The following is a 27,400-nucleotide window of genomic DNA, read 5'->3' on the forward strand; positions in this document are numbered from 1 at the left end:
TAGGGGGGCAATTACAAAACAAGAACTTGTTCATCTCAGTCTTCTCCACTAGAATAGGTGCTCCTTTGGCACGCTAGAGCCATGCTTTACCAATCTATCATCAAGGGCTAGCCAGGGCTTGGTATATGGTGGGAGGTCGGTAGATGACTGCAGAATAACTGAGTGCAGTGTGCGCAGAATATTCTATTCATTTGGTTGCAATACACTTCAGGAAAGGTGAACAGGTCTTTCAACTCATGAGTCCGCTCCCCCAGCAGCCAAAGAGCACAAGCTAACTATGAGAAACTGGACGTCGCAGAAAGAACGCAGTGGCCCACGCGGCTGCGCACTATGGCTCCTGGGCCCGGGGACAGCTGGACGCCCGCCAGCATTCGCGCGTGCGCATTGCATTCTTCCCGCCTCCAACAAGATGGCGGAAGCCAAGTAGCGAGGGGGCGGAGTGTGGCCGCCGGAAACCCCGCCGCTGCTTGGGGGGAGCTTCGGGCGAAGGCCCGGGAGCAGCGGACTGAGGCTGGCGCGATGCTGTTCCCGGGAAGCGCTGTTGGCTGCCGGTGAGGAAGGTGAAGCACGGAGTTGCCTTCCCGGGCCCCCAGCTCCCCCTATGTACGTCTCCCTGGGCTCCGGTCCCGTAGCCGCTTTGCCTGCTTCTGTACCATCCTCGACTCTCGGTCCTGGAGCTCCGGCGGCGGCAGGGACTGTGACCGGCAGAAGAGCCCAGCCTTCCGGCCGCCGGGCGAACGTCTGGCAGGTGAGTGAGGCTGTGAGCTTTGGCGTCTCCCGCCCTGGCAAAGCTCCCTCTACTGTGCCCCGCAGCGCTACGGACCCTGCGGGGCTCTGCGGGCTCTGCGGCTCTCTTGTCTCCACGTCCCACCCCCTTCCCTCCCGCGCCCCCTTTTAGGCCTCCGCTTGGCCTCTGGCTTCACAGGTTCTTCATTCTCATACGGTGGGCCACGGTTGTGACGCCCTCTGCCCTCCTCACCTTTCCTGTCTGCTGAGCAAGCTTCGTCCCTGAGAACTGTGCCCGGTTCGCGTTAGGTGGATGGGTCGCCCTCCCTCCAGTTTCCGTCGCTTCGCGATCTTCCTCGTTTCGACCTTATCGCTTCTTTTCAAAGTTTTTAGCTCTCTATCTAGGAAGATTATTGGAACGCCCGGCATTTGGAGTCACAAAGAAAAAGGCTTGTATTCCAGAAGCAAGCGAATTCTGTTCACCTTAGGGAAATCAAGTCTACTGGAGACTGGGATGGTTTAGGAAAGACTGACTCCTAGAACTCATGCAGAGTAGGGAAATAGTGCTGGTGATGGCAAGTGGTTGGTCATCTAAATAATTAATCTTTTTCGGCGTAGTAAATTTTGGACTTTTGAGGCTGGGTTTTGTAGATCCAATGAAAGAATTGGTACTTGTTATGTTCCCTTTAAAAAAGAAGACCTTATAAATGTAAGATATCACATAACGACCCGAGAAAAGATATGTGATTCATTCTTTTATTCACTGTTGGCTTAGATTGCACACTGAAGCTTTAGAATCCTGTTTTGTACAGACCCTTTGTTACATTTAGAGGGACTAAAATAGAAAAAAAAAAACTTTTTTTAAGCTCAAAACTTCTCAAATTGCTTGTATTCTCAATTGTTGCTACTGCTTGACAATTCCTATAATGCTTAATATTTTCTGTAAAATTTAGGTTTGTGCCGGTCTCTTCTCTCCCTTCTTTATTACTATGGCAAGGCTCATCGCAATTTATTGATATAAGAAACTGTCCTAGATAAATTATGTGGTACCTTGCCAGGGTTTATAAGTACAAACTGTAGAATCAAAGTGGTAGTAGATGAAGTTGCTGTGACTGATTATTTCATCTTTTCCTGTAATTGGATTAGGTATTGAGCCCGGAAAACATAGACATGTGCTTAAAAATATAAATAATGCGGGGTACCCTGGTGCATACCTGTAATACCAGTGGCTTGGGAGGCTGAAGCAGGAGGATCAGGAGTTCAAAGCCAGTCTTAGCAAAAGCAAAGCACTAAGCAACTCAGTGAGACTCTATCTCTAATGAAATACAAAATAGGGCTGGGAATGTGGCTCAGTGGTTAAGTGCCCTTGAGTTCAATCCCTGGTACCAAAAAAACCAACATATATATATATGTATAATATGTACATATATATGAGATATAGTATGCCCTTTAAGATTGCAAATGTGTGGGCTTTTATAATTTTAGAGATAGAATTGTTCCATTTCTAATATGAAATATTTTTGTTTGATTCTTGTAGTTCATTTGTTTATTGGCAACCTTCACTTTTCCACATCCCAAGACTGCATTTTAGACCTTGTCTCTCAGTTTTGTTCTTTCATTTGAAAGGACAATAGGGAAGTTGAAACTGCTGTGCTCCAATCAATGGCTGGCTGCTTCTAGAAAAATGATTTGAAGCTCTGTGTCAAAACTTCTCTGACCACAAACTTTCATTAAAACTTCTCACTATTCCACTCTTAAAGAAGCTGTTTTCCCTTTCATTCTCTTTATGAAACCTCTTTGTCTGTTCATCCAATCCGTTTGCCTACTGATGATGCCATTTGCTTCCCTATGTAACCAGGATAATCAGTTTTTACCAAGTTTTTATTGATGGCGTGGAATTCTTCACTTTCTGCAGTTTTAACCTTTCTAGTCCCCAGTCCTGAATAAGTCTCATCATCTTTATCAGTTTGATCCCTGAAATCCTGAGGGTTTCCAAAAAGCAGTTACATAAAGAATACTGATTAGTTTTCATACCAACTTGGGAACTCTGCTGGGTCTTTAGTGTTGTGTTCCATTTTGTCTCATTTATAGCAAATAACTTGATTTCTTCCTGCATTAAGAAAAAAACATCTTCTACTACCCAGTTTTCTTCTTAATATTATCCCCTTGTTTATTCATATCTTAGAAGAGGAAATGTCTTTTCTTCTTTTCATCAGCAATCCCCTCCAGATGTATTCATGATCATCCCTTCCCATCTCTCTAGAACTGCCTTTATCACTTCTTATCCACCTTCAATCTCTCCCTCTCTAAACTACATACATGCTTATGCCTTTTCCAGGGCTACCAGATGCAAGTGCTGTATACTTCTCAACTCTAGCAGACCATTCTGAATTTTGAATCTGCTATGCCACTAAATTTTTATTTTTTTCCCTAACGACTCATTTTTTTCATTCCAGATGCCTGATATAGTGGGACGAAGATTGACTTTGAGCCAGATAAATCTTTTAATCTTGTGTTTGAAGTCTGTTAAAACCACTTAGTAGTTTGTGGCTGTGGTCATATTGCTACTCAAACTATTTTTATAAAGTACCTAAGTTCACCCAGTGAGTATGGAAGAAGTTAATACCTGTTAAATGTCCATTCAATTGTTTAGTACATTGTGGAGTTCTTAATAAATTCATCCTTCCTTTTCATCATGACTTCCATTACTCTTGAAATTGGTGTATTTAAAAGTCACCTGTGGCCTTCTAATTACCAAATCCAACAGCTTTTCTTCGTTATCTTTGATTTCTTTAGACCATTTGTGAAATACATTCTATGGTAGTAAGATGATTTAATTTCTTGGTTCTTCTACACTGTACTTCTTTTTTTGGTGGGGGGTACTGGGGATTGAACTCGACCACTGAGCCATATCCCCAGCCCTGTTTTGTATTTTATTTAAGACAGGGTGTCACTGAGTTGCTTAGGGCCTCACTGTTGCTGAGGCTGGCTTTGAATTCACGATCCTCCTGCTTCAGCCTCCCAAGCCACTTGTATTACAGGCATGCACCACCGCACCTGGCTACATTGTACTTCTTAATTCCCTGTTTCTCTGAAAGCTTCTTCACATTTCCTACACTCTCTTAACTTTGTTCTTACCCCTAAACACAGCTGTTCCCTCTATCAATTAGGCTGCAAACAGGATTTAAGAGCAGAATTAATATATTGGCTCATGTAATTGTAAGTACACAGATAGAAATGACTTGAAGTGTTGTTTGTTCAGAGATCATGTCATTGGAGCTAAAGTCCCATGTCTCCTCTACTCTCTCAATTTTGTTCTCTCATTTGGGCTTTATGCTCACATTGGCTTCAAAAAGATGGCCACCAGCAATGTTCACGTTATAGCTTTTTCCATTTACTTTCAAAGGGAGAGAGGCTGCTTCTCTCATAACCTTTCCCCAAAATCCTTAGCTCTACTCTGAACAAACAGGAGATCATGCCGCCAAGCCTGTAACAATATCTTTGTTAAGAGGGACGGAATTCTAACTGGCCTTGCCAATGGAATGAATCCTTTCTAAAAATAAGGAGTGCAGCATAGTGCAGAGAGGTGGAATGGATCCTACAAAGGTAATAAGTGTCTTCAAGAATCTGTATGCTTTTCACTGTATTTTCTTGGTGATCACATCCTTTTTGTCTTTATGATTATAAATTATGTCTGTGGTTGTTTTTCGCTTCTGTAACTCTACTTCCCATTTTTACTATTTGGCATGTATCTCTTAAGATTACTGCCATAAGTCTAACTCGGCCAAACTGGATCAGTTTTATCTGTATCCTACACTTACCCTCACTTCCTGTGTTTATATGTGTGTGTGTTTGTATTCCTCTTCTTCCTGACTTCTCTTTTGTAACCACCTGTCTCTCAGCCACCTAGTTTAAAAACCTTGCAGTCATCTTAGTGGTTCTTCCATTGTCAATCAGTGGTCAGATCTTGCATATGTCTTATATTATGCCCCAAGTTATAGAATACTCAGTTAACCAAGATTTAAACAGTGTCTCACATAAAAAGAAGTTTAGAGTTGAAGGAGTCCATGGTTAGTCAACTGAACAGTGATGTTATCAAGGATCCAGATGTTTTCCATCTTTAAATTTGACTATCCTTATAGTGTGCTGACCTTTGTACTTGTCCCATCATAGTTGCCGATGGCTCTTTCTACTCAGGCATCATAGTTGTCAGACAGCTAACAAAGACAAATGGAAGTTTGCCCTCTCATCTCTTGATTAGGCAAGAAAACCTATAACAGAAAGTCTGTATCTGACGTCCATCCTGGCATGTCTATCACCTGGTTGCAGGGAAGCTAGGAAAACCAATATGTGGCATTTCAGTCTAGGAAAAAGGCAAATGACTGAAGAGAAGGTAACAGTATCAGTGACATACTTTTTATAGTATTGTATTGAGAAGTAAGTTTTAATAAGAATTCTCAGACGGCAATAGTAAACTTTTACCCAAGAGTTGATGTAAGCTAAACAAAGAATTTTGACTGAATATTCATATAATCATAATTGACTGTTTAAAATGGATTCATAGGTAAAATTATAATAAATTTGAATGATACATTAGAATATCTGGATTCTTTAAAGATCGATGTTAAGTACATTAAGCATACCCAGTAAAGCCACTATGAGAAACAGTGATATGTAACAACTATTATGAAATAGATTTGTGGTTCCCTTTAGGAATTAGAGACATGTAGGGAACATTTTTGGTTGTCATAGTAACTGTCAGGTCCACTGACAATTAGTGAGTGGAAGCCAAACACAGTAAGTGTCCTGTGATATTTGGAATGGTTCACAAAAAATTGTCCCTTCAATTTGAATATTTGAATTGTCCCTTCAAATATGCCACTACACACTGAAATAGTGTGCCTTTTGAAAGAATTCACTGGGATTCATCTGTATTATATTCTTAGTTGCAGAAAACCAAATTCAAACTGGCTTAAACAAAAAAGGAAGTGTTACTTCCTTATAGTTAAACTTTAGCTAAGATATAATCCGGTGGCTCACGTGAAATGAAGGACTTGGCCCAATTTCTCTAATTGGTCTGCTCTGTCATTTCCCTTGTTTTGGTTTTATTCTCAGGCCACCCTGTCTCATGATAGCAAATTACTGTAGTACTTTCAGACAGCACCCTTATTTCACATACAAAGTAAAATGAAAAATATATTTTTCCCCCCAAGTCCTGGGAATTAAACCCATGCTCTCAAGCATTCTAGGAAAGTACTCTACCCCTGAGCTATATCCCTAGCTCTTTTTTATTTGATTTCTTTGAGATAGGTCCTGCAAAGTTGCCCAGACTGGCCTTGCATTTGCTGTCTTCTTGCCCAGCCTCCCAAGTTAACTGGGATTATGGGTATATGCCACCACACCCAGAAAAATGAAGAATTTTTTTGTATTTGAGTTTTCAAGTATTTGTTCAATATCACCACTCTTGAAACCATTTCTAAACACCTATTTTCCTCTATTATGCCATATTTTATATTCTATGCCTCTATTATATATAACAGACTGTATTATTCTTTATCTCATACATTAATTCACCTTGTCTTAATTATCTTTATGTTCTTAAAGTCTAAATGTGTAGAATACTCTGACTTACGGTACAATCATTTATAGAAAGAATTATGAATGATTTTGTGCCTAATACAACAGTTGTTGTTGAACCCTGAATTAGGTACATTATGTACCCCTACCACCAAAGCCTATATGTAATGTTCTGATAATTAATAGAGTATGAATTCATTTGAAAGCCTTTCTGAATTTTAGGAGTGTTTTTGCCATTAGAGTCATCCCTTGGCACCCTCAGGAGATTGGTTCCAGGGTCCACTGTGAATGCTCAAATCTCTTGTATAATGTGGCATAGTATTTGCATATAACCTATCATATTCTTCCATATACTTTAAATCACCTCTAGATTGCTTATAATTCAGGTTCAGCATCACTAATGCAAACATTTAAAATCTGAAATGCTCCAATATCCAAAACTTTTTGAGCACTGACATGACACCGCAAGTGGAATATTTACATCTGACCTCATGTGATAGGTTGTACTCAAGAGGTGCACTAAAAATATTGCATAAAATTACCTTTAGACTGTGTTTAAGGTGTATATAAGACATAAGTTATTTCATTTTTAGACTTAGGTCTCATCCTTGTGCACATGCAAATATTAAAAAATTCAAAATCCCAAACATTTCTGGTCCCAAGCATTTTGGATAAGGGATACTCAGCATATACCAAATACAATAAATGCTATGTAAATAGTAAACTATATTGTTTAGGGAATAATGACAAGAGGGGGAATAAGGCTGTGCAAGTTAAATTTAGACACATTTTCCCCCAAATATTTATTATATACTGTTGGTTGAACTCAAGAGCCCATGGATATGGAGAATTGTCTGTTTTTCTCAGTCACTAAAGCTGAACAAACACAGTTGTCATTTATTTAACAAAGATTTTTAGAGGCTGGTGTTACAGTTCAGTGGTAGAGTGCTTGCCTAGTATATGCAAGACCCTGGATAGTATAAAACTAACTGAGCAAACAAACAAAAAAACCCAGATTTTTTGAGTCTGCTATGTGCAGGTAGAGTGGCAAGAATAGTGAACAAAACAGAGTCTGTACTCTCTTTGAGCTTAAATCTCAGTGGGAAGCATATAGTCAAAAAAACATTATACATGGACCCCTCCCCCGCCACACACACACACATACACACAAATAATATCAGGTAGTATGTAAGCTTTGAAATTAATAGGCTCAGAGAAGAAAGCCTAATGGGATGCTAGTTTAGATGGGCTGGTAAGCAAAGGGCTTTTTGAGAAGCTTTTGAGCTAAGAGATCTGAATGAATGAAGTAATGGGCTAAGTCATGAAATGATGTACATGTGAAAGAGCCTACACTGTCTTTGTCAGGATTTGAAATCAACATTATGCTAGCCTTAAAAAATGAAATGATACTCATTTTTGTTCTTTAAGAATTTGTGTATGATTGGAATTATTTCTTTATAAATATTTGTTAATAATTCAGCGGAGGGGCTGGGGATGTGGCTCAAGCGGTAGCGTGCTCGCCTGGCATGCGTGCGGCCCGGGTTCGATCCTCAGCACCACATACAAACAAAGATGTTGTGTCCGCCGAGAAATAAAAAATAAATATTAAAAATTCTCTCTCTCTCTCTCTCTCTCTCTCTCTCTCTCTCTCCCTCCCTCTCTCACTCTATCTTTAAAAAAAAAAAAATAATAATTCAGCGGAGAAACCATCTAGAATGGGAGTTTTCTTAGTGGAAAGTTTTTATAATTTGATACCCCTTCTTTTATTCTTTTATTTTTATTTTTTGCAATAGTAGAGATTGAACCCAGTGCTTCACATGTGCTAAGCAGTCTGTCTACCACTGAGCTATACCCCCAGCCCAGTTTCTCATTTTTTAAAAATTTGTTCTAATTATTTATACACAACAGAAGAATGCATTTTGACATATCAAACATAAATGGAGTATAACTTCTCATTTGTCTTGTTGTACATGATGTAGAATTACATAGTTCATGTAATCATATATGCACGTAGGGTAATAATGTATGATTCATTCTACTATCATTCTGACCCACATGCCTCCTCCCTTCCCTTCATTACCCTCTGTCCAGTTCAAAATACTTCTATTCTTCCCCTCCCCACTTATTATGAATTAGTATCCACATATCAGAGAGAACATTTGGCCTCTGGTTCTTTGGGATTGGCTTATTTTGCTTAGCATAATATTCTCTAGCTCCATCCATTTACTTGCAAATGCCATAATTTCATTCTCCTTTAAGGCACATTCTCCTTTAACATGCACAACCTCGGTATACATTAAATCTATCTGTAGATTACTTATAATACATAATACAATGTAATCTTTATGTTAATAGTTATACTGAATTGTTTAGGGAATAATGACAAGAGAAATAATTCTGTACATGTTCAGTACAGTTGTTTATATATATTTTTGATTGATGGGATGCAGACTCCATGGATACAAAAGGACAATTATTTATTGTCTTTTCTTCTCTGTAGTTAGTGTGTGTAGTAAGTAAGTCATGTTTGTTAACCCTGTATTTCAGCTCTTAAGTATCATTAGTGATCTTTTGTTTGCTCCTATTAATTACAGAAGAGTATGTGAAAATATTTCATTAAGATTTGATTTTCCCTTGTAGTTTCTGTCAACTTATACAGTTGAGGCTGTGCTAGTGGTTGCATAGAGATGCATAATAATGATGTCTTCTCAGTGAATTTATATTATGAAGCGTTCCTCTTTTATTCAAGTAGTACTTTTTGCATTAGAATCTAGTTTGGGATTAGTATATAACTCCAGCTTTCTCTTTATTACTGTTTGCATGAGCATGTCTTTTTCCATTCTTTTACCTCCAGACTTCCTATATTCTTTTGTTTTAGATGTCTTTTATGTGACATATTTGGATTTAAATCATATTATATACTTTACATTTGTGATGTCTGCTAATTCTTTCTTTTTTAAATTTTTTAATTTGTTTGTTCTAATCAGTTATATATGATAGCACAATGCTGTTTGGGGTATTGTACGCAAATGGAGCACAATTTTTCACTTCTGGTTGTACATAAAGTAGGGTCACACCATTCATGTAATCGAACATGTACCTAGGGTAATGATGTCTGTCTCACTCCACCATCTTTCCTATCCCCATGCCCCCACCCCTCCCTAATTCTTTCCTTTTATATATATATATATAGTTATTTAGGTTAACTGGCCATTTCATCATTCAGATTTTTCCCCTCATTATTTGGAGGTTATGACCTTTTTTTCCCTCTTCTCTTACTAGTGACTCTAGAAATCACAATATACTTCTTATAAAGTCTAATTTTTTAAAGAAGAGAGAGAGAATTTTTTAATATTTATTTTTCAGTTTTCGGTAGACACAACATCTTTATTTTTTATTATTTTTATGTGGTGCTGAGGATTGAACCCAGCGCCCCCCGCATGCCAGGCAAGCGCGTTACCGCTTGAGCCACATCCCCAGCCCCATAAAGTTTAATATTAACCAATAACTTTATTTCCAAGATGATGCAAGTGAATTCTATTTACTTGCAGCACTACTCATATAATATTGTTGTTGTGCATTTTAGTTCATTCCTATTTTCCTTTTCCCTCACTATTCTTTTACACTATCAGTATTCTGTGTCAGTTAACTCATGTATTACCATATTTAACATTTCCTTTACTCTTCCACTTAGAATCATTTTCATTTAAAATTTTATTTAGTCTGCCTGAAAATGTCTATTTTACCTCATTTGATTTTGTTTACTTGTTTGTTTTTGCCTCCTGCTTGCTTGGCAAACACTCTTCCATTGAGCTACCCACACTTTTTTTTTTTTTTTTTTTAAATAGAAAAGTTGCAGAATTAAAANCCCCCCCTTTTTTTTTTTTTTTTTTTTAAGACAAGGTCTCCCTAAAATGCTCAGGTTGAATTTGTAATCCTTCTGCCTCAGCCTTTCAAGTAGCTGGGATTACAGGTGTGTGCCACTGAGCCCAGCTATATTATCTCATTCTTGAAGGATATTTTTTTTCTAAATATAGATTTCTACGATAACAGTTTATATTCTTTCAGCACATTCTAGGTTGATGCTTACTTCATTCTATCCCTTATTATTAGCTCTTTGTGTTTCTCCACTTAAATTATATTTCTCCTTTTAAAGTACCTATCATTTTGGTTTCAAGATTTTTAACTTTATCTTTCTTTTCTGTTGTTTTCACTATACTGTACATACACATTTAATCTTTGGACTTCAGGAATGTGTGAATTGGTGTCTTATCAGTCCTGGAAATTCTTTAGCCATAGTTTCTTCAGATAGTACCTTTACCTCCTGGGCTCAGTGGTGCATGCCTGTAATTCCAGCTACTGCAGAGGCTGAGGCAGGAGAATTCCAAATTTCAGACTAGCCTTGGCAACTTAGCAAGACAAAACACTGTCTCAAAATAAAAAATAAAATGATCTGGCAATGTAGCTCAGTAAAGCAACCCTGGGTTCAATCTCCAATGCTACAAAATAAATAAATAAAGAAAGAAAAAAGATATTACCTTTGCCTCATATTCTCTCTCATACTTTTGGGATTCCAAGTTAGTATGTTAAGACCATCTTATCTGTCTTTAACCCTCTTTTATGATTTTTTTCCCTTTGTTTTTTCCTCAAGGCTTTATTTTGAATTTTTTTTTTATTTTCAAAGTTCGTTTTTCACCTGTTTTACCTATTGCTTATTCATCTAGTAAGTACCTGATTTAGATTATTTTATTTTACAGTACTAGAATTTTTTTAATCTATATTATAGTTTTATATGTATGTTTTATAGTTTTCAGTCCAGGCAATAGTAAAAAAATAAAAATTAAAGAAAGTTTGACTTTTATCTTCTTGAGTATAATAACATAGTTATTTTGCTGTTTCTTAATGCCAGTGTTTCCCAGTCTCTGTGAATCTGATTACTTGTCTGTTGTAGAACTAATCTGATATATGATAAAGTTAATGTTTCTCTAAAGAAGATATTTACTTGCTATTGTCAAGTGCCTGAGGGTATAAGACCATCTTAATCAAATTTCATATCTTAACTTTCCTGGGCCACCTAGAAACTTAAATCTGACCTAACTGCATAGTTTTTGTATGGTTAGAATATGGGTAGCCTCCTCAGAGATCCATGTGTTAAGCACTTAGTCCCAGCATTGTGCTTTGGGAGGTAGTAGAACCTTTAGAAGGTGCGTCCTGGTGGGAGATCGTTAGCATTGTTAGCGTCCCATAGAAAATAATTTTGAGGTCCAAGTTTTCTCCTTTTTTGCTTTACTTCCTGGTTTCTGAGGTGAAAGTTTGCTCTGCCATGCATTGCTGCTGTTATGTGCTACCTTGCCAGAGATCCAAAGCAATGAAGCCTCTAGATTATGGATTAGAAACTTTTTACAACTGCAAGCCAAAACAAAACTTTTCTCTTTGTAAGTTGATTATCGAATGTGTTTTATTATACTAGTGGAAAACACTGTTTAGTCTCTTGGTTCCTTTTTATTCTAGGAGTGTAGCCCTTGAGAATCTCAGCCTACAGCCAACAGTGTTTTCACCCTTCATCTCCCTGTTCTGTATTGCAGGCAACAAACATCAAAGTTTAAATGCTTGTTTGCAAACTCAAAAGGCAAAAGCTGAGATCACCTTTCTGGGTTCCTGACTTCTAATGGATTTGAGCTGGTTAGTCATTTCTCACTACATTAGTAGTTATTTGTTGCTTTTAAGAAGATTGATATCTTATCAATCTTTAAATTGCTTTTGAAGGGATAGTAGGTCCAAATTGCCTGATATGCTGTTTCTACAAGTGGAATAAATGAAGTATTCCTTTTGTTAATGCCCTTTTATAGTATAAATAGGAATACCTGGGAAAGGTAAACAATTAAGCTGTGGTTTAACTTTTTTTTTTTTTTTTTTTTTTAAGATCAGACTAGTTCTTATTATTTGCAAAACTCCCAAGGGAAAGAGGCAGAAGCTATTTTATTTCATTAGAGAAATCAAAATATTTGATATTGTGAATAGCACATTGGGGCAGGAATTGTCCTTTTTGTAAGCAAACAGAACATAATATAAACATTTTGGGAGTAGGATTATGTGGGGTTAGAGGGAGAATACACTGAGCTGAGAAGGAACTATAAACAAGTTTGTCCTGTAGTATTTTTTGGGGGAAGTTGGAGTTTATTTTATTTTTTAATATTTATTTTTTAGTTTTCGGCAGACACAACATCTTTGTTTGTATGTGGTGCTGAGGATTGAACCCGGGCCGTACGCATACCAAGCGAGCGTGCTACCGCTTGAGCCACATCCCCAGCCCCTGGAGTTTATTTTTCATAATTAAGATTAGCATTCTTTTTGTGCTATGTGGATGTCCTGATTTTTATTTTGTATTCTTTCACATTTCAGGGACAAAATATGATTTTTTTACTCTTATCAATATATCTTTAAAATATTACCTGTGTAATTTAAATTTAAATTTAAATTTAGAATTAAATCCATTAAATATGGATGTCAAATATATATATTAGAAATTCTAGGCAAACTAAGCTATAGTAGTCTTTACATTAATGTAAATTGAATGCTATTGAAACAGTAAAAATGATATCAGAAGAAATGAAAAGAATGACAAGAAAGAGATGGGTAGAATGCCATAGGCTTAATTAAATAAAGAACTATTAAAATATTACATATGTAATTTAAATTTTAATTCAGCGTTAAATCCATTAAAAATGGAAGTCAATTAAAAACAGCATACTACAGGGACACAGCCACATCAATGTTTATAGCAGCACAATTCACAATAGGTAAATTGTGGAACCAACCTCAATGCCCTTCAATAGATGAATGGATAAAAAAAAAAATGTGGCATATATACACAATGGAATATTACTCAGCAATAAAAAAGAATAAAATCATAGCATTTGCAGGTAAATGGATGGAGTTCGAGAAAATAATGCTAAGTGAAGTTAGCCACTCCTAAAAAAAAACAAATGCCAAATGTTTTCTTTGATATAAGGAGGCTGATTCATAGTGGAATAGGGAGAAGGAGCATGGGAGGAATAGACGAACTCTAGATAGGGCAGAAGGGTTAGAGGGGAAGTGAGGAGGTATGGAGTAATTAATGATGGTTGAACGTGATGATCATTATTATCCAAGATACATGTATGAAGACACGAATTGGTGTGAATATACTATGTATACAACCAGAGATATGAAAAATTGTGCTCTATATATGTAATAAGAATTGTAATGCATTCTGCTATTATATATAAATAAAAAAGATAAAAATGGAAGTCAAACATACAGATTAGAAATTCTAGGCAAACTAAACTATAGTGGTCTTTACATTAATGTGGGCATTCATTTGAGGGCAGTTCTTGAGTGGGAGGATGGTGATGAAAATTTAATAACGATTTGACTTGTTATAAGTCATAGCTATTAGTATGAAATACCATCTCTCTTTGCGTTTAAATTGATACATCAACAAAATGCAAAACACCTCTTATAAGGAAGCCTAGAACTTCTGAATTTGTTTACTTGTTTGTTTTTTCTCTGCTAAAAGAAGACACTAAGTTGATGATTCATGTTAATTATAGTTTCTTTACTTCCCTGCTTTGTTAGATTGAAATAACTCTTTGTTTTAGATTTGCTCACTTGTCTTTAGAAAACTGAGGGATGAAATGAGGAGGAGAGAGAATTTTAGAATCAAAAGTAACTCTAGATTTGGTAAAATCTCTCTTGTGCCTTCCAATCCCACTCATCTTGTTTTAGGAGTGTGAAATCAGAAACCCGAGGGAGGTGAGTAACTTGCTTAAGTTATAGTAGACTAAAATTCAGACTTTCCCCCTTATTAGTAATTCCTTAAGGTTTTTTCAGCTGTATCATTCTACTAGGTATAGCTGATGATTTATCAATAACAATATACTGAGATTTATTAATGCTGATTAATTAATTTATTAATATACTGAGATTTATTAATGCACCTTGATTAATCATATATTCATTACAAACAATTAATTTTAGACTTCCTAAGTTAAATTCATTAGTCTAGTATTTTAATTTCTTTAAGTTTTCTATCTGTGACTAAATTCAGATGTAAAACTGTTTTGGCCTTCAATCTCAGCATTTATTAATGTCTGTGCTATTCCTGAGTAGACTGTCATATGGGTTGAGTATCCTTTACTAAAAAATACTTGAGACTAAAAGTATTTAGGATTTTTAATTTTTTAAAATTTGGAATATATATGTATGCATGTCTTGAGTAATCTTATATGTTTTTTTAAAATTCTTTTTATGGTGCTAGGGATCAAACTCTGGGATTTGCATATGTTAAGCACACATTTTACCACTGACTACATCCTCTGCTCCTATGTGGTATTTTTAGTGTGTCTGCATTTTGACTGTGAGCTGTCATATGAGGTCAAGTGTGGAATTTGCCATTTATAACATCATGTCAACACTCCAAAAGTTTTGAATTTTGGAGTATTTGGGATTTTTCAGATTAGGATACACAACCCGTATGCATTTTCTGAAGATTTTTACTTCAATAATACCCTCTGTAAAGCAGTAATTATTCTAGAGTAAGTACCTCAGACAGTGTATGAATGATACTGTGCTGCTGCTATAATAGCATTTTACATATTTAGCCAATGTTCTTATTATCTCGTTTCCAAAATTTTGTTATTGTTGCCTTACTACTATAACACACATTTTCCCTATTGTGTTCTTTGGTGTTTATTAGATCTTGATATTGGTATCTTTAATTAGGTTTATGGCATTCTACCCATGTTTTCTAAGTCATTCTTTTATCTTGTCTTTGCCATAGTTTAATTTCAGAGACTGATATAATTTAAAGTATTTCAATAGCACTTCTTCAAGAGTTTCTTAGTTTTAACATAAGAGTTTTTCCTTTGCCTTCTCTAACATACATCATTTTATATATCAACAGCACTTGAAGATGTGTCAGCCATAAGTAAACTTACAGGTTGGAAAAGTGTCACTATGGACAAAATCTACAAATTTATTTTAATTATTGTACTAATTTGGTTGAATATTCACCGAGAACACATGAATTCTAACCAGCTATTAAGTTGGGTCTCAGTTGAAACTAGTAGGAATTTTCACAGAAATGTAATACTTACTCAAAAACCAAGTGATATGGTAGAAAAATCAGGTGTGTTTATCAATATAACATATCATGGTAGCTTCAAAATTCAGTTATTCCTTCACTGTCGTACTTTCTGGAATTACATATTGTTAAAAAAAATTTCCCACAACTTAATAATATTTGATGATAAGTTATTATGTGTTTTGATTTCCTATTAGTTTATATTGGACTGATGAGATTCTTGACTTAGCATAGAATTAGATCTTTGACAGAAAATTTACATCTCAATTCAGGTGACAGCCTGTTAATTAAATATTATTATTCTTAAGACCTTAAGAACTAGACTTAAACCATGAAAATTCTCTTGACAAAATGTTAAATGTAAGGAATTGATAAGAATAGCTAGATGGGAAAAGGGTCCCTTTCATCTATGTTTGATATATATTACTTATATATGCCTGGTAAAGTAGATTGTTGTGTGTAATGTTTGTGTGTGTGTGTGTGTGTGTGTGTATGTTTTATTTGTACCAGGGATTTAACACAGGGGTGCTTTACTACTGAGCTACATCTCTAGCCCTTTTTTATTTTTTATTTTTATTTGTCTCAGTAAGTTGTTTAAGGCCTCACTAAATTACTGTTATCCTTCTGTCTCAGCTTCCTGAATCACTGGGATTATAGGTGTGCCCGACTATAATAGTTTTTTGGTTTTTTAAAATTTATTTCAGTTTTACTGAGTTGCAGATTAAAATCTTTTACTTGGCTTTTTAATCTGTTTTTAATGAAGTTGTTGAAGGCCCTATGTAAACCTAGTAGTTGTGGCTTCTGGTTCATTATTTATGTTATCCATAATCATCATTTACTTTAATTAAGGCATGCAAATTTTTTCATACTTAATACATTTATACTCATTTGTTATTTGTCCAGAGTAGACTATTTTTATTGAAATTAAGGACCAATCACTGCTATCATGGTTGATATCTTTCTGTTAATGGTAAATATATTCAGATTTGTATGTAGGAATTAGTTGATTGGCCCTGAATCAAGGCCAGAAGTTTGTTGAAGCTGTTGGTTTCAAGCAGGAGCCTAAAGTAATGTCTTTTTATGGTCTGTTGGCTACTTCAGAACTTTAGAAGTGTAATAGTCAATTCAATAGAAAGAAACATCTGAAGGGGGGAAAAAAGAATTGTTGACCATGGTTCAATAGAAAAAGAAAACTGGATTCAAGTGTTTGGCTCTGTCTTTAACTAAATTAGGACAAATCATTTAACCTTCTTGTGATTTAGTTTTTATGTTTACAGAATGAAAACAAACTGTTTTAACAATATATTTTTAAAATATATTTTCTGAAGTGATACAGGGAGCTTCTATCAGGTAACTTTTCTAAAACTCACCTGTACACAAAATTTAGAAAACCATATTCTACTTTTATGTTACCAAAGCCAGTTTGTTTCTTGTCATGTCATCTTGGTTGTTACTAGAGTTGTAACACTTAACTTGCTTCTTGGCCTTAAATTTAATAGTGGGTATTAATAAAATATCAGGATAGCGTCTTATTTGGTAGGCTAAAAAATGTAATAAGCTAAAGATACAGCTCAGAGGTAGAGCACTTACTAACAGGCATGGGTTCAGTTCCCAGCACTGTGGATTGACCTCAAGTTTGAGTCCAGTCTGGGCAACTTAGTGAGATCTCATCTCAAAATAAAAAATAAAAAGGATTGGGGATGTTGCTCAGTGGTAGAGCACCCCTGGGTTAAATCCCCAATACTATACCCTGCCCCCATCAAAGAGAAAGCTAGTATTAGTGTCTTTGCATAATATGTTTTCTCATCAGAGAGTAAATATAGTTTTAAAAATTACTGCAAAAAGCTTGATAATCAAACAAGCATTTTCCTAAGTAGGGCATAAATAATAAAAAGGTTGTATAGCATTGTAAAAGCCATAGACCTTTTTGTACAAACTCACCTTGAGATTACCAGGACACTAAAAACAAGAATGCTGCTTTAATCCTTACTTAAATGGGGGAGTTCTGGTTTTTCATGGCTTTCCTAGTTCTCGCCTATGTTGAATAGAGCCTATGTGGGTGACCAGTAAGGTATTACAGGACAGTAATAGAATACTCCTTATAAGGATAGATCATAAAAGACATAGTAGCTTCTGCCTTGGTCTCTATATATTGCTCACTCTGGAACCAGCTAGTACATTGTCATGAGAATACTTAAATTACCCTGTGGAGAGACCAACTTGGGGTCCAAACCACTGCCAATTTGCCAGCCAGCCATGTGAGTGAGCAAGTGAACGTGAAAGTGAATCCTCTAGCCCCAGTAAAGTCAATAAAAGTTGCTTATGTAAACAGGGAATTAGTAAAATATCTAGATTCTCTCACCTTACGCTGGTAATCCATAATGGAAATTCCATACAACCCATCTGCTTATACGGCTGTAATCTGACACACCTAACCTGTTCGTTCCTAATTACCTCTTACCATGGGCTCACTTCTGTTAGATTTCCACACTGAAGTATTATTATATGATCAGATTTAAATGGAAGGCTGTTTATCCTTGTCTAGTATCTGCTTTATAATAAAGTTTTGAAATTAGAAATATAGCTTAAATATCATTCAAAATTCCTAAGTATGTCATGTTCTATAATACTAATATTTAATGAAAGCACAAATTAGATTTTACTATAATAATATACATTTTTTTGTCCAGACTGTCTGTAGCAGTTTCTGAGGACTAGAGTTCGAAAAGACAGAAAAGAAACTGATAATAGTGACTACCTCTGCCTCTATAGATGGTTGAGGAACAAGTATAGATTTACTTTAGTTTCATACATGTTTTCTTGTACTTTTTAAAATGTGTACCATATTCATGTAATATCTGCTGCAAGATATGGTATTTTAAAAGTCTGTTTTCCTGACAAAGCTGAATTTTATGTTTAAAATGGGTGTGGCCTAAAACAACTTAAGTATTTGAATGTTAGTCTTCCTTCCTTCTTTCCTTCCTTCCTTTTCTTTTTCTGGAATTGAACCCCCAGCCCTTATTTTATTTTGAGACCGTGTCTTCCTAAGCCTCAAACTTTTAATTCCTCCTGCCTCAGCCCCTGGAATTGCTGGGATTACAGGCATGCACCACCACACCCAGTTTCTCTTAGATACTGCAATACACATTTTCTAGCTTTATTAGACTGTTCTTCAGAGAAACAGAACCCATAGGAAGGAGGGGGGAATGCATGAGAGGCATTTAGAGAAGAGATTATTGTGAGAATGAGTTTATGGGGTTATGGAAGCCCAGAAGTCCCTCATAAGTGCTGTCTGGCAAGGCACAGTGGCTCATGCCTGTAATTTCAGGGGCTCAGGAGACTGAAACAGAAAAATCACAAGTTCAAGGCCAGCCTCAGCAATTTAGAAAGTCCCTAAGCAAAGGGCTGTGGATGAAGCTTAGTGACAAATTGCTCCTGGGTTAAATCCCCAGTAACTCCCCCTTACCCCCACAAAAAGTACTATCTGTAAGCTGAAGACCCAGGAAAATGCAGGTGTAATTCATGAGTCTGAAAGCCTGAGAATGAAGTGGAGAGTAATGAGAGGGCTGATGAATGTCCTGGAATTGGAAGCCCTGAGAACCAGTTCTTACTGTCCTAGAGTAGAAGATAGATGTCCCGGCCCAATGGAAAAAATAGAATTCACCCTTCCTCTTCCTTTTTTCTTTGGGTCTGCACTTTCAGTAGGTTGGATAATGCATGCCCACATTGCTTAGGACAAGTCTTGTTTAACTCATTCTTCTGATTCAAATGCTAATCTTTTCTGGAAACACCCTCATAGATACATCCAGAAATAATGCTTAGCAACTATTTGGATATCTTTTACCAGTCAGGTTGATTCAGAAAATTAGCCATCACAAATACACAAAAATCTTAGTTCCCTCTACTGTAGATATTATTACTTCAGTCTAGCCATTGGATCCAAGTGTCATCCAGATCTTAGTGGATATAGGGTATCTTTCATTCACAAAGTTGTGAATTCTGATTATAAGTTTAAGAATAGAATATTTGTGTTGCTAGAATAGTGTGGATTGTAAGATGGAACTGAAAAAAAATTAACCATTTGTTATGTATGATGGTAATCTTCAGAGGAGTAAGAATTTGAAAAATTTAATTCTATAAGGTGTTTGTGTGGAGTGATACGGGAGCATGGAGATGTGTGGATTGAATGTATGTTTAGATTAAATGTCTCATTTAGACTTCAACATAAAATATCAGAGAGATAGTTGCGTATCCAGATGAGAGTATTAGAAAGAAGATATAAATTTGAGATTTAGCACCATCTAGTTGACATTTAAATCCATGAGATTAAGTGAGAAAACAATGAAGAGAGAAGGCAATCCTAGAACAAGCTCTGGGGTACTCCCATCTATTAGACTAGTGAAGAAACAGAGCCATTAAATGAAAATGGAGGAAGGAGGAAAACCAGGAGAATGTGTAATGGAAGCTAAAATAAAAAATATATTTAAGGAAGAAGAGAATAATTAGCTTTATCAAATTTTACTAAGAATATTAAGATAATGGAATTTGGTCATGTTAGTAATTATTGGTGTCCCTCACAGTTGCACTTAAGGAAATTGTTTAGGCTTAGGATAACTAGAGAGAGAAAATGAAAGCCACTAGATGAAGAAATATTGGTGTGATATTGAAGCAAAAAAAAAAATGGGATCCTATCTAATGAAAGATGAGTTTAAGGTCAAGGAAGAATTTGTAAAGATGAGTAATACTAGATCATGTTTGTGTGTTCATAAGAATAATCCAGTAAAAAGAAGAAAATTATTATATAGCAGAGAGAGGGACTTAATAAAATTTGATTTCTTAAAGAAGACAAGAGTAATTGAAATCCACAAATGGAGGTATTAACCATTGATGGGAGCAGGGAACTTAAACAGTAAAGAAGTACGTATATGTATACAGTAAGGAAGTAAGTTTATAGGAGAAATGTAAGGGAATTTCTCTTCAATGCTTTTGTATTCTCAGTGTAGTAGTCCTTTAACTTAGAAAGGAATAGGTAGTAAAATAGGTCTGTTACAGGTTTGAGGAGACAAAGAAGACATGAAGAATTTATTTAGAGTGTGGGAAAGAAAACTTTCTTGGAACTAGAGTACTCCTCTACGCAGTGTTGACTGCCCTTTCTAGTTTATAACTCTGAAACAGCCAGTCCTGTTATCCCTCTTGCTGTGTAATAAGTTGCTGTAGTGAAGACATGCAAAAGTGAATTAGCTCAGTTCAACCAAAGTTGTGATTTTAGCAGGTAAATATAATAAAGGGAAAGAGGAATAAGAGATTTGGAAGTTTGAAAGGAGTGGTTATTGTTGACTTTAAAGAGGAAAGTAAAGATGAAGGTAATGAATAGTGGAAAATTATAAGAACATATTTTATTGGATTGGAGAACTCAATAAGGTAAAAGAATGTTGAATTTGGAAATAGTAGAATGAACTAGATAGAGGTCAAGAAAAGGATATTTCAAAGATGGGAGATTTAGTTATTGAGATTTTGTTTAAGATTTTGGAGTTGATGCCATTATTGATGATGACAGGAGTCTTGAGTGGATCAAGGAAGTAAGTATTGGGAAGTAATTAATGAACTGTGAAGCCAGAGTAGTAGATACAGACTTTGAAATTACTGAGATTGATAATGCAGATAAGAATGGAGAATACAGCCTGTGGCGTACACCTGTAATCCCAGAGCTCAGGAGGCTGAAGCAGGAGGATCACAAGTTCACAGTCAGCCTCAGAAATTTAGTGAGGGCCTAAATGACTTAGTGAGACCTGTCTCAAAATAAAATATAAAAAGGCCTGAGGATGTGGCTCTGTGGTTAAAAGTCCTTGGGTTCAATCCCTTGTACCAAGGGGGAAAAAAGGAGAATTATTGTTACAATAGAGGATACAGACTTGCGTAATATAGTAGAAGATCTTGGGTCTTTAATAAAGTAAAAGAAATGGTTTGGAGGTGGTAACTGGACTCAGGGAGCACATCTTTTGCTTTCTTGGACCTCTTCAGTATCTTATTCTTCCTGCCTCCTGACTTAAAGTATAGGAGATATAAGTGAAAAAAAAAAAAAAATCTCCCCTTGAGAAAGCTGAAAAGAAAGTGATGTCATCAGGTTTTAATCAAATTGAAGAGCTTGAAGTTACAGAAAATTGATTATTTTATTGGTACATTAATCTTGCATTTTTAATATGTAGTACTAAAGTATACAGTTCGATTTTGTGAGTTACATAAATTTGTGTTATTTTAGTAAATATATTAAGCACCATATCAAGCCTGTTGTGAAATTTGGGTTTTCTTTTGTGGGAGCGGGAAAACATGGAGGAGAAGGAATTGGAGTTCAAAACTCCAAACATCTGGCATGGTCCCATAAGAATAACATTGTTGATCATGATGATTATATCCCAAGCTCTTCCCATAAAAGGCCATTTAATTCATGTGCAGTATTAACTGCCATAAGAGCCCCATATAAGATTGGATAACACTATTTCTAGAGGAAAATTCTTTCACCTTTTGAATTTGGGATCTCAGAAACATTTCATCTCTCCTTATTGTTCTAGAGTAGGTTTTCCTTCTTACCATTACAGCCCCTCCTCTGTTTTGCCAGGCAATTAAAGTAGTACCTCCCTGTTTTTAAGGTACTGGCAATTTTGTGGGAATCAAGAGCTTAATGGTTAGAAATAAGTATCAAATTCAGATGAGAATAAACAGCATTTCAGGAATTGAGGTGATAAGGACCTGTCTCGGGAGTATTTAACTGACTGATTGACCAATTTATTGATGTATGGTGTGGGTACTAGGGATTGAACCCAGAGGTGCTTTAGTGCTGAGCCACATGCTCAGCACATTTTATTTTGGACAGAGTCTCACTAAATTGCTTAGAGCCTCACTAAATTGCTGAGGCTGGCCTTAAACTTATGATCCTTCCTGCCTCAGCCTCCCAAGTTGCAGTATTTGATCTTTTAATGGCTCCCTCCCTATCCCTAATCCTAAAGCATGTACAAAATGTTTCTAGAGTTTTCTGGTCTCATTATTAGTAAATATGGAAAAATAAAAAAGAAATTAGCAGTTTGTCCTATGCTTGTTCTTTTTTTTACCAGTATTTTTTAAGGTGTGCTCTTCATTCATTCAACAAATATTTAATTTCTACTAGGTTCTTGGGACAATGCTGTTAAAATTGTGAAGATGAACACAGAGCTCCTTGTTCAGAATTTCACAGTCTAATGGGGGAAATAGGTATAAGTTGGGTCCATCACTGATTTCAGAGAATAAAGGGAGAAGTACCAGACTGCTTGGGATAGAGACAGCTTCACAGGTTTGGGTCTCAAAGTAGGAGAGAGGTAGTTCATTGGAAATTTATAAGTATTTGAGGACCTACTCTGGACCAGGCAGAATACTAAAATAAAACTATTGAGAATATAATGATTACTTATAAGACAAAAAGAGTCTTGACCTTAAATAGTCTACTGAGAAAGACCAATAAGTTGATAATCCTAAGTGTGAGATAAGTGGTAAACTGTCTGGAAGCATATTGGGGCTTGTAGGAGAAGATCTAAACTCAGGCAGGAGGTGTTAGGGAAGGCTTTGGGGAAATGACATCTACACTGGATCTTAAAAACTGGGTCAGCATTAGCCTGGTGAAAAGCAGGAAAAATATCTTCCAGTAGATGAAATACTGAGTAAATTGTTGATAAGTGCATCGGAGTCCAAATGGTTGAAATATAGCTAGAGTAGTAAGGAAGGAGAGGTATGAAGGGCCAGATCAGAAAGGACCTTACATGCAGTGCTAATGAGTTTGGATTTCTATTTTGTCAGCATTTGAATACTGCAAAAGATAGGAAATACTAATTTTTTAACTGCTTTTTTTGTTTGTTTGTTTTTATGTGGTAATGAAGAACAAACCCAATGCCTCACATGTGCTAGGCAAGCGTTCTACCACTGAGCTACAACCACAGCCAGAGAATACTAATTTTTGAGGGGTCTTTCTAGTAGTAGATAATTATGTATTATTTTTGGGTAAGGGTAGTTTATATTTTTTGTTGTTATTGTTGATCATGGTGACACCCTAAAAATAGTGCTGTCTATGCAACAGTTAAAGATTTAAACAGTAAAAGAAAATGCCACTCATTTCTATTTCTCAGTGGAAATCAGGTTTCCTGAGTATTAAAAAAATTTTTTTTTGTTGTTCTTAATGCCAGAAAAGTGTTAGGAAAAAAATATTTCAAGAGGAGGAGGAACCCCTCTAGCTTTTAGGCAAGTAAGATTTTATATAGACTGTTTCTGTAAAATAGTTAACAAATCCTACCAAATTGCCTTATCAATGCGTAGGAGACCTTTAAAAAAAGAAGAACTTTGATCACTATTGTAAGAGAACATGTATCCAACCTTTTCTGTGAGAGTCCCAAGTGTTTTATTGAGCAGATCTGTTGGTTTAAGTTAAATAACAGATCTTTGAAAAAAAGAGAAAAAGCTTTTTATTCTATTTTATGAGCTATAGAATAGTATAAGATAAAGACGTTTATTCATGGTTGGTGTCAATTGAGAAAGGTATTTGTGAAATGAAATTTAGTCCAATTCTTTAATCTTTTTGCATCTGTAGAAGCTATGTGACCCATCAGATAATTCTACCCTTACCTTGGAGTACTTGGCAAAAAAAAGCTTAAAAAGACTTATAAAAGCAAATATGAAGTTTGGGTTTTAAAAATGCTAATCTGGGCTGGGGGTGTAACTCAGTGGCACAACATATAGTTAGCATTTGAAGGGCCCTGGGTTAAATCAACAGCACCAAAAAAGAAGGGAAAAAAAGATAATCTATATCGAAAGAGGAAATTGTATTTATTAGGGTTGCCTATTCAAGGCAAGAATTTGGGGATATTGGTATGAAAATAAGTCTTTCAACCCAAGGATCTGGTTTAATAAATAATACTATTGTTTGGTTTTAATAAACACTTTTATTAGGCCCTGTGTTTTTTTTTTTAACATTTATTTTTTTAGTTGTAGGTGAACACAATACCTTTATTTTATTTTTATGTGGTATTGAGGATCAAACCCAGTGCTTCACGCATGCCAGGAAAGGGCTCTACCACTGAGCCACAACCCCAGTCCTATGTTTGTTTTAACATCAGTTAAAATTGGGGTTTCCCTTATCAGTTCTGATTGATTTATCAATTTATTGAATGAATAATAAGGAGATAATTTATGTGTTATAAACTGATAAGTGGTTCATCAAATAATATAGGCATTTTATATATTAAATGTTAAGGTAATTTTAATACTGTTTTCCCAGAAGAAAAGTTTTCCTAAAAAAAGCACTTATTCTGTGTTCTCTCAAATTCATAGTATACCATAACCTCCCATTTAAAGTTGATTTGGTGACCTTAAGTCACTGGTATCTTTGAATGTATTTTATAAGTTTATATTGTAAAATTGTAGTTTTGGGAGTAATTTTGTAACTGTTTTAAGTTTAAAGTTTGAAAATATTATACAAGATATACCTTTTAATAAAAACCAGCAAAGTCTTTTTTAAACTTTTAATTTAAAAAACTTAATGAAGATTTGCATGCCATGAAACTGGAGCTTTATCAGATTAGGATATGTTAAGAATTTAGAGAAAAATTTTCCTTGCTTATTCACAAATATTTGAGTATTTTATTTATTGGGTAAATGGTTTCTAAAGGTGGCTTTTTTATGGTTTTATTAACAATATAGAATTAATAAATATCTCAAAATTTCTAGAATGACATAAAGTAAAATTCCTTATAAACTATGCATCTGTAGGTTTTTCCCCCTGCAAACATATTTTCCAGTTATAAACACTTTTACCACTAAATTTAGCTGTAAATTACTAATAATAGGCATTTAATTTCTAATCATTTCTTCTTGGAGGAACTAGATACTAGTACTGTTAATTTTTATAGATCTTGTTCTAATCATGTATCCTTTTTTGAAACATTTTTCTGTTGCCTATAGGATGAAGTTTGAGATTTTTAACCTAAGATTCAATTTCTGACCTGAAAATTCCTAAATGTCATTCTAAGTATTTTCTTGATTACCTAGCTAGAAATGATCTAGTCTCTCATCCTTTAGCAGTATATTACCTTGTATTAAAACTTTTGTTGTACATGTCTTAGTTTCCTATTTATAAATTGAATTGTATTCATTATTATATCATCTACATTTATATATTGAACAAAATGAACTAAATGCTAGAATCAAGAAAGACAACAGTGCAGGTAAATCTAGGTTACTGTCCTCGTGGAATTTATATTGCAGTTGTTAAACAGTGATGACAGAGAAAGAAAAATGAATACATAGGCAGACAGAACTTTTCAGATTTCAAGAGTTTTGAATACAAAACATTTGTATTTGGGATGATACCAGCCTTGATAAAGTGATCATGAAAGGTCTCTTTGAAAATGTAACAGTTATGCCAAAACCTGAAGGATATGAAGGAGTAGTCATACGATTTGGGAGCAGAGTTTATGAGTTGAAGGAAAGTGCTGAGGCATAAGAAAGAGGCATAAATCCAGAAAAGGAGATAAGACAGATAGAAACAAAGACATCCTCTCACACAATTTATACACATTCTTGTCCTCTACTAAATCTGACTCTGCCTTTGACCATAGGTTGGGAAATAAACATTAATCTCTTTCTCTCCTTCAAATGTTATGACTTGGATTTGTATCCAACCTAGAAATACTTAGGATTTGAAAAAAATTAGAGAAATTATGTGTGTTAGGTTGTGGGAATTTTAAAAAATTCAGAAAAAAAACTAAAATTCTTGTAATCAAGCACCAGGGAAGAACACTTGATATTTTGTTTATCTCTTTCTGGTCTTCTCTGTGTACATGTATAATTTGTTTAAAAATCAACAATAAAAGCAGAAGATTAGGGTGTATTTCTGTGGTAGAGTACTAGGAGCCCTAGTTTCAATTCCCAGGACTCTTTCCCCCAAAGTTACTTGGTATCATGTATAAAACAAAATATTCTACATTTACACCTTATATCATGAATTATATAATTATGTCACATATTTGTGAATGTACCAAAAGTATAGTTAATCAAGTAGTTGTTAGCAATTATTGAGGTTCTTTGTTCTTTTAATTAATTAATTATTTTAATTAGGTATATATGACAGCAGAATTCATATTGATTCTTTGTATACAACTGCAGCACAACTTTTCATTTCTCTGGGTGTACACAATGTAGCGTCGCACCTATGTGCAGTCATACATGTACTTAGGATAATGATATCCATCTCATTCCACCATCTTTCCTGCCCCCATGCCCCCTCCCCATCCCTCCTTCCCCGTTGTCCCATCAAAGTTCCTCCATTTTCTCCATCCCCACCCGCACCCCCATTATGGATCAGTATCCACTTATGAGAGAAAACTTTTGGCCTTTGTTTTTTTAGGATTGGCTTACCTCACTTAGCATGATATTCTCCAACTCCATCCATTTGCAGTTTTACCTGCAAATGCCATAGTTTTATTCTCTTTTAATGCTGAGTAATATTCCATTGTGTATATGTACCAGTTTCTTTATTCATGCATCTATTGAAGGGCGTCTAGGTTGCTTCCACAGTTTAGCTATTGTGAATTGAGCCACTATAAATATTGATGTGGCTGTGTTACTATAGTATGCTGATTTTAAGTCCTTTGGGTATATATAGACCAAGGAGTGGGATAGCTGGGTCAAATGTTCCATTCCAGGTTTTCTAAGGACTCTCCATACTGCTTTCCAGATTGGTTGTATGAATTTGCAGTCCCACCAGCAAAGTACGAGTGTGCCTTTTCCCCCACATCCTCACCAACATTTATTGTTGTCTGTATTCTTGATAACTGCCATTCTGACTGGCATGAGATAAAATCTTAGAGTAGTTTTGATTTGCATTTCTCTAATTATTAGAGTTGTTGAACATTTTTTTCATTTGTTTTTTTTTTTTTTTTTTTTTTTTTTTTTTAT

At 35.4% G+C, this 27,400-nt stretch overlaps 1 protein-coding gene and 1 non-coding gene across 8 annotated transcripts in view; both read left to right on the top strand.

Moving 5' to 3' along the window:
* Positions 1-381: 381 nt before the first annotated feature.
* Positions 382-27,400, top strand: part of Apc (APC regulator of WNT signaling pathway) — a 120,630-nt gene continuing 93,611 nt past the window's right edge. For 5 of the 7 annotated variants that reach the window (XM_048811584.1, XM_015484327.2, XM_048811590.1 and 2 more), the window contains exon 1: positions 386-748. Coding sequence is in view for 3 of the 7 variants with exons in the window: in XM_048811583.1 (XP_048667540.1) it covers positions 602-748 (147 nt within the window). In the remaining 4 variants the exon portion in view is untranslated. Of the gene's footprint in view, positions 749-27,400 lie in introns of all 7 variants that reach the window. The other 2 variants (XM_048811587.1, XM_048811592.1) reach the window with 1 other exon arrangement.
* LOC125619233 lies at positions 16,435-16,571 on the top strand. The gene has a single exon (XR_007350733.1). It is a non-coding gene; the product is annotated as a small nucleolar RNA SNORA2/SNORA34 family (small nucleolar RNA).

Source organism: Marmota marmota, unplaced genomic scaffold (genome assembly GCF_001458135.2).
Source record: "Marmota marmota marmota unplaced genomic scaffold, marMar, whole genome shotgun sequence".
Classification (NCBI taxonomy): domain Eukaryota; kingdom Metazoa; phylum Chordata; class Mammalia; order Rodentia; family Sciuridae; genus Marmota; species Marmota marmota.